This window comes from Astatotilapia calliptera, chromosome 5 (assembly GCF_964374335.1).
Source record: "Astatotilapia calliptera chromosome 5, fAstCal68.1, whole genome shotgun sequence".
NCBI lineage: Eukaryota > Metazoa > Chordata > Actinopteri > Cichliformes > Cichlidae > Astatotilapia > Astatotilapia calliptera.
This window is the reverse complement of record NC_137426.1, coordinates 4684741-4696045: the sequence shown is the minus strand read 5'-3', so window position 1 is coordinate 4696045 and position 11305 is coordinate 4684741. Positions and strand designations below refer to the sequence as shown.

The following is an 11305-nucleotide window of genomic DNA, read 5'->3' as shown; positions in this document are numbered from 1 at the left end:
TGTGGAAACGCAGTGGTAGATGGTGGTGTGAACATGAGTCAAGAATAGTTTAAGCAGAAAGTCTTTTTCCCCTCAGACTGGAGTAAAATTAGAGAAAACGGAAAAGAAAAGTATATTTCCTCCCTGTAATAAACTTGCGATTATTGCTGTATCCTGGGACTCCACGAGGTATCCTTCCGCCGGGACGAGGAGAACCATGTACACCTGTTCAAACTTCACCTCTAAACACTGAGCGACTGATTAAAAGAAACATTATGAATTTTGGTAAGTTGACCATAAGTCGCAGTTTACGTTATTGTTCATGTTTTGTCGTGAAATCGTGAAAATGCGCCCAACCATAGTCCCAGTCAAAAGGTCAAAACGAAGGCATTCGGTTTTCCTTACAGGCGCGTGAGCTGTAGTAACCATAACGTCATTAAATAAAAGCACCGCGCGAACGAGCCAAACCAGCTAACTGGTTTATAACTGACTGCAACTTGTAATAAAGTCACTACAGGCAAACTTTTAAAACTGAAATATTAGAATACCAGTGTCACCTCCTAATAACTACTGGTTACACAGATTTCTCCTCCTTTGACCAAAATAATTTGTCATTTAATCGATTCTTCTTCTTTTTCTTGATAAGCCCGAAAAGCTGATTTACATTACAGAGCTGGCTTTCTAAGATGTTGTCACTACCTTTACTTTCTCCAGTGGCTAATTTTGATCCGGGGCCCCAGTGTGCTTAGACTATATTGGCGTTGCGGTGTTGTGGCATGGCACAGCAGACTCACGGGCAGCCACTACAGCCTGGCAGTGATACTGAAGCTGACTCATTTGCTCCAAGGCAAGGGGAAGTTTTACTGAGGGACTACTGATTTGCACTCTGGCATATCCAGATTTGTGATTTGAAACAATAGCTCTGTTTCCACAGAGGGGTCACATAAGGTGTTTGCAGAAGCATCTATGCTGAGAGAGGACAAAAAGAAGAATTACACTTATAAATAAATGCACATACACATGCACATGTTAGTGCAAAACAAACTTATTTTACCTCGCCCATGTACACTTAAGAGGCCACCTATAGATGCAACTGACAGAGATGGGCTCTATAAAAAGTAGTAAAATTTCACCCTTTTAAAGATAATGCCTTCTAAAAGACTTGAATGGTGCTCATTTTAAAGGATTTACTGCAAAGCTTTAGTGGTTACACTGTAATCTTGCTTGACAAAATGACCAAATCTAAAGCGCACTGACCTGCTCTGATATGCTCAAAATGGGCATTATCCTCTTTCTTCTTTCAGACCAAAGGCTTTGCGAGGCAAAACACGTCTCCTTTCACCAAACCAGAGCGAGTGCGTGTCAAAAAAGAAAAAAATCTAATGTAATAAGTCAGATGGCAGTAATATCAAGATAGTGTTGTTGCTCGTCTGTAATGTGGTCACCATTTTTCTGTGGCGAATGGAAATACCAAAATAAGAACAGAGTTTTTCAAATGCAAAGAAGTGGGCAGCATAATGACTTTTCTCTTTTCTTGTCTTGCCATTCAGAAGAAGGCTTTTCTTTCCCTTTGTCACTTAGACTGGCATATAATTAACTCCTGCTTAATATGCTGTGTAAGGGCTCTCCTCCCCATGCAAGAAGCTTTGAACCCACAGACCACAGATTGGGACAAAACCCCAGTAGGACTGCTTCCTTCGTGTGTGTGTGTGTGTGTGTGTGTGTGTGTGTGTGTGTGTGTGTGTGTGTGTGTGTGTGTGTGTGTGTGTGTGTGTGTGTGTGAGTGTGAGAGAGAGAGAGAGAGAGAGAGAGAGAGAGAGCGGTGTTGTTTAAGCATGACAGGACAAAACTCAAACTATACCACCACAGTGTTGCTCCACCTGGGTGTAGTCAGTTTATGAAAATAAGTGTAATATAGCGCATCTTTTTTTGTTTGTTGAATAGATGCTTTAGCTCAGGCAGCACGTGACCTTCAACCAAAATTTATAACCTGAGTGAAATCACTTCACGTTTTGCTTGGAAAAATCCACCTATCCATCGCATCGACGTGGATGTGGAGGTATTTAAAATTTACAAAAAAAGAAAGAAAGCAGCTCCCAGGACCTCTGAGGCACCTCTGCACCCCTGTGACCCTCATCTGTGCCAAAGTTTATTGCCCCTCCTCATCCACCTCCTCTCCACCCTCTCCTCCATCCATCCTACCACAAAGAGCCATGATGACCCTTGTGTCCTTCTCTTTCTTCTGCCCTGTGCTCCCTCCCCACCTTCAGGATGCCTTCTCTTCCAGAATCCATTAAAGAAAAAAAAAACCTCCTCATGTCATGATGGCAAAGGAATGAAAGGGGAATGTATTTTGGGACGGGGTATAGGTCTTGTTTTAAATGTAAAGTTGAGCTCATGTAGTGTTGGAAAAAGTAACAAGATGGAAGTAATTTGAGTACTATAAAAATGCCTATATATTTCAAATATATCCCTTAAGGCTTATTCTGATTCTTAAAGTCTGCTCATTCTGGTTGGCTACTCCGTTTGCTGTTGGGTTGCCTTCTCGTTAAAAAAAAGTCAGTGTGTATAATCTCCCTTTACTTCTCCATCTTTAGCCTAACTTAATCTGGGTCACTCTGTCAGGTCCCTGTTTGTTTGCCCCACGTGGACTCCCTGCAGCGGGACACATTATGCGCCGTGAAAAGCTACCTGGTCGCTCTTATTATGCGGCAAAGCCACTCAAAGGTGGAGGGGGCAAAAAAAAAAAAGAGAGAGCCAAGGTAGGGGTCCTGAACGCTACGTTAGAGTTTTATTTCGGATGTTTTTTCAGTTGCAAAACAGATTACGGTGCAGGTTGCAACACAAAAGACTGTCAATGCATCACTTCCTACAGCCATCCCAAGCTGAATAGGGCGCAGGACGGGGTCCACTCCGGGATACTCGGGCGCAGGTGCGACTGCGGCTTGAATAATAGCCAAGCCGTAAAACACGGAGGGGAGGGGGAAGGGGAGGGGGGATGGGCGGTGGAGAGGGGTTATATATACCTGTTGTCATTAACCTGCATTTAGTGTAAAAATGTTGCAGACTGAGCCTATAATTTAGTCCCAGGCAGAGAGCCTACAGATTCAAGTAGAGACGTTGCGCCTACTGTGGTGGCTCCATGAGAAAGGAGCTCACGCTGCAGAGACAGGGAGAGCCTTTCCTGATCAGCTAAATTATAAAAAATTACACCTGCAACGAAGAGAACACTCCTAATCCCATCACCAAATCTCACCATTGTTTTAAAAAAAAATCTTAATAATAACTGGCCCCATAAACAACCCAGCCTAATTCACCTTTAACTGCATTAATAATTTATAACATTTTCATTCATCTCAGCAGCTGTCTTTAGATAATGCATGGAGGAACATTTTCAGTATGGCCAGTATGGCTTTAATTTTTCCCCAATAGATGGAGGCAACGAGGACCTTGTCGCTTTCGGGGTAGAGAGGAGGTGCAAGGGAGCAAATTCGAGATATGCTGTCAAAGTGTAACAGAGTCGGGTCTTTTGTTTTTTGTAACTGTCAGGCTGTATGAGCACTCGGACTGGGGAAGGTGTATGTTTACGATGCCAAGACTGACCTCAGGGCCAGCCTCTGCCGCTGACATCACTCCTTACGGCTCGTCGCCTTCGCTCGCGTGGGAGTCCCATCAAGGTCTGAGGCTCCCGCTGTGACCGAAGGCGATGCTTCTACACCATTCATTCTCAAGGCAGCCACTCAGGACACGCAGTCGCACCGCTCCCCAGACAACTTTTTATTTTTTCCTGAAAATAAACAAAGCCCAAAGATGACAGAAGAAAGTCGGGGAAAGCGTAGGAAACAAGCCAACCCCAGGAGAAACCGAGGTAAGAGGCGTGAAGACGAAAACTTTTTGAAAAAGTTGGTAATGATGTTGGCGTGTTGCTGCAGCGGGCAGGAGCCCTCACTGAGAACTGCGCTCGTTTCTTGTGTGATTTCCAGATGAAAACTACACTTTCTTTTAGCCCCCGTTTAGTGCTGTTCTGTATACTATAATTTCATGCTTCATACGCTTTTTTTCCCTTACATGTCTTGTGAAAGCCTTGCAGATTAATACACAGGGATGAACCGTCAGTTTCTGTCTGGACCACAGGGATTATTCTACCTGGGAATTCAAAACTTGTGGCTGCTCGCTTTTAAGGAAAACTTTTGGACTTTTCTTTACTGATTTAAAAAGAAAAAATCATTTCTAAATAAAAAGAAAAAGCACAAAGAACTATATACAGCCCAATAAACTGTAATGAAGTCGGATAGACTATTTAATTTATTTTCCTTACTAGGAAATCCTTGTTGTCAAACTACATCTTACAGTCCCCCTGTTATGTAGTGCAGTGCGCTTGGCTCGTACGCAACCTCTGACACGCAGTTTAGTTGCTTTTCACGCGGAACGTTAACCTGCTCTGACACTGCAGCTTTCTAGGTTTCAGTTCCCTTATTTTTTACTGTTGGATTTTTTTTAGTTTGCAGCAACTTTTATGCAGTTCGATATTCTTTTGTCTGCTGGTTGTCAAAAATAGACTGTGCAGCATCTGGAGAAAAAGGAAAAGCTTTGAATTAGTGTCCTGCAACTAAAAAGGGTTTTATTTAAAAAAAGAAGAAAATAAAAGTACACATTAAAAAATATGTACATTAAAAAACAAAATTTCTAAATGTGATTCAAAGCAGAAATTCCTTGTGCACAACTCTTCAGCTCTGCTATGGTGCACAGTTAACATTTTTTATCTTTCTCTAATTCTTTTGTGATTATCCATCTTGATTATCAAGAATTAGCTGAAAGTGTCAGTTGACCTTGAGGCTTCAGATCTTGTCAGTCTCTCTGCATGCACTTCCCAAAACTGTTCTAAGAGGAACTTCAAGACTGCATGCTGTATTTAGAAAGTTTGTTAAGACGCTGCTCTGCATGCAGCAAGCAGCACATGTTTGTTTGTCGCTCTTCAGGTGTGTGTATCCTTGCTTCTGTTTGTGAGTTCTGATAGGCACACATTTAAAATAACAGTTGTTCTTCCAGCCTTCTAATAAGGACTGAAAATATATGTTGGAATCAAATCCTACTTCCCTAACCCCGGACTCTAAAATTATCCACAACATTGAACACTGAATGTTTCTCGAACCCTAAATTTAACTTGAAACCCCTTTCTAAATATATCAAATGGAAACCTTAGACTAAAACCTCTGAATTATGCTAATAATAATGGAGTATATGCTGCTGGCACTTCACTGCAGATAAAGCCATTACTCTAAATGTAAATGAATCCCCAGGACAGAAAGAATTAAGTTGGGTTAGTTTGGGCTCTTTTTTTGTCATCTCAGAGCATATTTTGTCATTAAAAAGTGGCCAGGGCAAGGGCGCACACAAACACATGGATGGAGTTTCTTTTAAGAGCCATCGCAAACCATACACTGCTGTTGTTTGCCTCAGATCTGGCATGCAAGCGCGACAAAGCTAGCTGGTGTAAGGAGTTGGTTTGCTCGTTTATTAGTTTGGTTTAAGTGCTTCCTCATTTTATTCATAAAGGTGTGAATTCTAGCAAAGCGTCACCAGGGTGAGATCCTCTCTGACCGCTCAGCTTTAACGGGTACTCGTGTGTGCATGTGCACACACACACACACTCTCACCTTTGACTGTCACGATGCAGTTTGTCGACCGACTTCACTCTGTTTCACAGATCAACAGCATCACGCTACCGTGAAAGCTATCAGCTAAAAAGCACACTTACTGACAAGGACCTGTCACTTATCAGGCCACCAGAAAAAAACTGTCCAGTTTTTTTTTTTTTTTTTTAAATTCTTGCAGTGATCGTAGAGAAGAGATAAGCATCACCTGCTGTCAGTTTCCAGTAAAATTTATTAAGTAATAGGATCTGAAGAAATGAAGGCATGTTAAAAACGAACAGGAACTGAAAGGAAACTGATTATGAATTGATATTAAGCTTAGTCACATTAACTCATGTTGATGGATGTTTTCCGTGAAACATCTATTTTTAGGCTCTCTTTTGTAATTATTATCAGTGCTTAGTGCACCAATCAGAGTACTTACACAAAGTATAAGCCACAAACACATCAGTGCATGCAAAGAGGGTTTTTTTGCGTGCAACATGCTTGCTGCATGTGCATCCTCATGTTAGAGTGCAGATGTGTGTATTAAAGCAGGATTTGGAATGTGCTGGGCTGGAGGCGGCTGTGCGAGGAGGGAGTTAAAGGTCCTTGATAAAACCAAATGAATTTGGCAGACCCGACTCATAAGACAGAGATCTGGGGATCTCTTCCAAACCAGAAGAAAGAGAAAAAGCACTAACTTTTCTTCCCTCTCCAAGGCGCCCATTGATTATGTCTCTGTCTACCCCAATAAAACCGTCAATGTTCAGCAATATCGAGCAATGTGAGGAAATTACAACTTTTCATTCCTGGCAGATTGGAAACAGTCCCGCGATCAAGACTGGAAACCTATACAGTTAAACCTGTATTTACTGATCTACCAGTTAGAGTGTGAGAATTAATTAGCCGAGAACACAGCCATCAGCTCAACATCAGGCCTCTGTACACAGCCAGTGACACAGATGCTGAAATTGTCGAAGAAGAAGAGTAGTGAAAGGGATCGAGACAGATTTGTGAGAAGTTATTTCAGTTTCTGTAAAACAGACGTAATGAAACAACTCCTCATATCTTATTTTCTCTTATTGCATTTGTTTGGCATAATTTATTCTAACTGTATCTGGGCTTTCCCCTGAGCCATTTCTTGCCAGAACAACATTGTCACATGTGATCAGACTGAATCTTTGCTTTCAGGACCGTGCACACCCTCACAAACATATCTAGTTCTGCTGCTTTGCACTTTATGTTTTGTTGGTTCATTAAAAACCTCACTCTGTCGTTGAGTGGATGTGCCTGTTTAAGAGAAAGCTTTCTCTCTCTCTCCCTTTCTCATTTTCTCCTTTTTTTCAAGTGCCAATATATTTAAACTCCTTTCCCCCCTTTCTTCTTTCTCCTTCATTGATTTCCAAACCCCAGTCTTTGTATGCAGCTGGGGCCCAGCTGTGTGTCTTTGACTGTGTATGTGTGCGCATACGTGTGTTTGTGTGGGTTTTTCTGGCACACCGCTGCCACAGTGAGCATAGCACACTGTACACAAAGGATTTGAGCAACAAAAAAAAAAAGAAAGAAAAAGGAGAGACTGGGGGGGTGGGGGGAAGCGTTGGAACGTTAAAGGCTGACGTGCTTGTACTGTACAGAGCGGAGGGGCTGGGCCTTTTGGACCGAGCCTACTTTAATGGCAGATGTATCGGCGCTCTGGGATGAGGGGTGGGGAGAGCGAGACAGCAATGAAGAGCTCAGGCACCACAGTTTATTACCAGGACTCTTCAAGGGGCTCAGCTCAGGCGTCAGAACCAGCGGGTGGGAGGGACAGAAGAAGACGAGAAGAGAGGAAGATGACAGAGGTGGGGAAATGATGGGGCTGACAGAGACGGTGAAAACAGCTCTTCGGTTATAAAAGATGAGATGTAGGGTTTGAGGGGTGTGTAGGGTAGAAACAGAGGAGTCACGATGGGCGATGGATCAAGGACAATCTAAGCGTTTCCTTGTTTGTTTCTCAAACGTTCCCACAGCTCCAAGTGTCACAGATTTCTCCCGTCCTTGCTCTGCGTGTTTGATACCCGATCTACACGGCAGAAATGGGGAATCCCTTGATTGAGTCCCTCTGGAATTTTTAAACATGCTCATTCAATTATTGCTCATTCTGATGTTTCCTACAAAGCCAAGCCGCCAAAACAGTCTCATGTCTTACTGTACGTTCATGCCGCACGACTGCCATAGCAGGGATCCTCTCCAGCAGCGATTACTTGGAAAATATTGCCACTGCAATGATTAATTAATGCAGTGCCGTGGTTTCTTCCAATTTTTTTCAGCTGTTACAAAAGCGTCCCTTTCAGGGTATGGCAACAAAAAGTATGCAATTAATTTGGAATCGCTGGGAGATGCTTGCAGTAATGAGGGTTTCATTCAAACTGCACCACTCTGATTCTTTTGTAGAAAAATTGCAACTCCGTTGTAGTTATGAAGAGGCCTCGGTAGACGGAAACTCGAGAAGTGAGTGTATGTCTGTGGATCACACGTTTCAACTGTAAGATAACACTGCTGGCCACAAAGCATATGAGGTGTGTATGCATGTGTGTGTGTTTGTGTGTGTGTATATATATAGGTGACTGGGCATGTACTTATCACATATTTAACAACAACTGTATTTTCACATTGGAGATTCGAGAAAGTTTAACACACTGTATACCCTGATGCTGCAAATCGATTACCTTCAGTACATTTGCAGTCTTATTATTATGTTCTTTGACATTGCTTTGGCACTGCTCCTCAACATCAAGTCTATTTGTGGATCTTCTTTTACTGCAGGCAGCCTGCGTTTGTGTGTTTGATATGCTGCACATGTTTGACAGAAAAAAGAGGTTAAAACTATCCAGATAGGCAGGCTCTCTGCATACACTTTATAGATATGTGCTGTTTTTATCACACCTCAAATTAAATTTGGAAACCCTGCTTCAGCTGTCATGTATTACAAGGGCCAGATGGGTGGCAGAGAAAGAGAGAAGAGAGTCAGAAAAAGAGACAGGGAGAGAAATGAGAGCAGCCTGGCAGGCAGGAAGGCCCCCTCAGCTGGCTGAGAGCGTGCCAGTATATAAAGGAAGCAGGGCAGGAGATTGAATGAGGAATAGTTTGATATGAGGTCGAGAGATGGACAGTATTTGTGGGCTCTGCCTTGATCACCGCTAAGGCGAGGCCACATAACACCTGCCAAAAAACACTGTCTGTGGATTCATCAGTTTAACACTTTTTTCTTCTTTTTAATCGCTTTTCATCTGCTCTTGACAGAGTTTACTTTTTTTTGCAGGGGAGGAGGGGGGGGGGGGTAGGTTTTTAATGTCTTTAAGATGAATATTAGTCAGTGCTTAACTCATTTCTGGTGACTAAAAATGTTGTTTCATTACCACAGTATTGCAATAGATAGGTTAACCCTTGTGTGGTGTTCGTGTTTTTGTTACTCAGCCAGTGTTCATGGGTCTGGTGGACCCGCTAGAGTTTTGGCTTTCCAAATTAACACTATCAAACAATTTTATGTTAAATTACTCAACAGATGTTTACTTCATCCCAATTACAAGACATATGAACAGCAAACATGGTTAATTTTTTCCCTTTACCTTTGTTAGATCACATTTATGAATTAATGTGCTTCTCGTTTTTCTTTTATATAAAATGTTATAAATAAATCAGTTATAATCAAGTGGAGTGAGTGGAAAGACACAACACATTTACACGTGAAAAAATAATTAATTGTTTAATTTTTCTTTTGAAAAAAACTGAACACGGGTCTCACAGACCCGAACACCATACAAGGGTTAAACACGTGGTGCATGTGAACTGCAAGTAGAGAGTCTAAAGTACATAAAGATTGGTAAAAGGAATTAAAGGAGCTGTGGTTTACCATAGTGCTGTTTTGGTATTCCTTATGTGTTACTCAGAACTTTATAGTTGTGTTTACCATGACCTGGGGGCAGTGTCAAAAATATGATGAGCTTGTTCATGCCATTGTTGATCTTTTAGCCTGGCTCCTGCCAACGGAAAACCAAGTGCAAAACAACAAAATCAATAACAAGGAAAACTTTCCTCTGCAGCTTGTCTTTGCCTCTCATCTGAGCTTTTTTTTAGCATTTTATTTTCTCCTTTTAAAAAAATTTCACTTCTTTATCGATCTGTTGTTACTCCATCTGTATAAACTCTGCATTGGTTAAATTCCCAAAATTCTTCTCTATGAATAAAAACCATAAATCCAGCTTAATTATTTTTTTTTTTTAACTGTGTATGTAGCTTTAAAATGCTGCATTATTATGTGGTGTAAATGCTACAGTACTGTGCACTAGTCTTGCACCACCACACATTTATTTATCTTTTGCTAGAAAAATGCAAAATAAGTGCAGCAATTTATTGAAACATTAGCAAGCAAACATAAACAAAATACTATATATATCCATCCATCCATCCATCGTCATCCGCTTTGTCGCGGGGGCAGCAGCCTAAGCAAAGAGGCCCAGACCTCCCTCTCCCCAGCCACCTCCTCCAGCTTATCCGGGGGAACACCAAGGCGTTCCCAGGCCAGCCGAGAGATATAATCTCTCCAGCGTGTCCTGGGTCTGCCCCGGGGCCTCCTCCCGGTGGGACATGCCTGGAACACCTCACCCAGGAGGCGCCCAGGGGGCATCCTTGTCAGATGCCCGAACCACCTCAGCTGGCTCCTTTCGATGTGGAGCAGCAGCTGCTCTACTCTGAGTCCCTCCCGGATGGCCGAACTTCTCACCCTATCTCTAAGGGAGAGGCCAGCCACCCTTCGGAGGAAGCTCATTTCTGCCGCTTGTATCCGCGATCTCGTTCTTTCGGTCACTACCCACAGCTCGTGGCCATAGGTGAGGGTAGGGACGTAGCTCGACCGGTAAATTGAGAGCTTCGCTTTTACACTCAGCTCCCTCTTCACCACGACGGACCGGTGCAACGTCCGCATTACTGCAGCTGCATATATATATATATATATATATATATATATATATATATATATATATATATATATATATATATATAGTTTGTAAAATCCTAACACGCTTGAAGGTCAGTATTTTTTATGACTACCTTTATTTCTCAATACAGCCTGAAATCTTTTAGGCAGGCTTGTAAATTTTTAAGTAGTCTTCAGGAAAAGGTCTCCGGGCATCTTGGAGTACATGCAAAGCTCTTCTTTGGAGGTTTCTTCCTTTTTGTTCTGATCTCTGTCAGGACCAAACTGTTTCCGGGCTCAGAGGAGGCCAGTCCATAACTGATAGTGTTGCATTGTGTGTTTTCGATCCAGGTATGCTTTTACTGCATTGTCAGTGTGTTTGGGTTTGTTGTAATGCTGAAAAATGTTTTTGCCAGCCAAGTGCTTTCCACATGGTATTGCACGGTGGAGCAAAATCTGACTAAATATTTCTGCATTTATCATTTATAATATAACCTCTATCCCCTACACCATGTATTGATAGTCATGTGCTTTTTGTGCTGAGGTGTTTTTTCTGTTATCAAACTGTTCTCCCACTAGGAGCTCAGTCTGAGTGGAGTTTTTTTCTCCTCCTCTTACCTCATGTTATGTATTTTCGTTGTTTTTTTCCTATCAGCCTACCTTTCTGACATGTCTCCCCAATGTGATGTTTGTGTAAAGTTGGTCAGAAGGTTCCTTTGTAAGTGTGCATGCGCCA

General features: G+C 42.2%; 1 protein-coding gene across 2 annotated transcripts in view; it reads left to right on the top strand.

Moving 5' to 3' along the window:
• The first annotated feature begins 3539 nt into the window (after positions 1 to 3539).
• Positions 3540 to 11305, top strand: part of LOC113021925 (zinc finger E-box-binding homeobox 2) — a 28624-nt gene continuing 20858 nt past the window's right edge. For both annotated transcript variants that reach the window (XM_026166787.2, XM_026166786.2), the window contains exon 1: positions 3540 to 3847. In XM_026166787.2, coding sequence (XP_026022572.2) covers positions 3790 to 3847 — 58 coding nt within the window. In that variant the 5' untranslated portion in view covers positions 3540 to 3789. The remainder of the gene's footprint in view (positions 3848 to 11305) is intronic.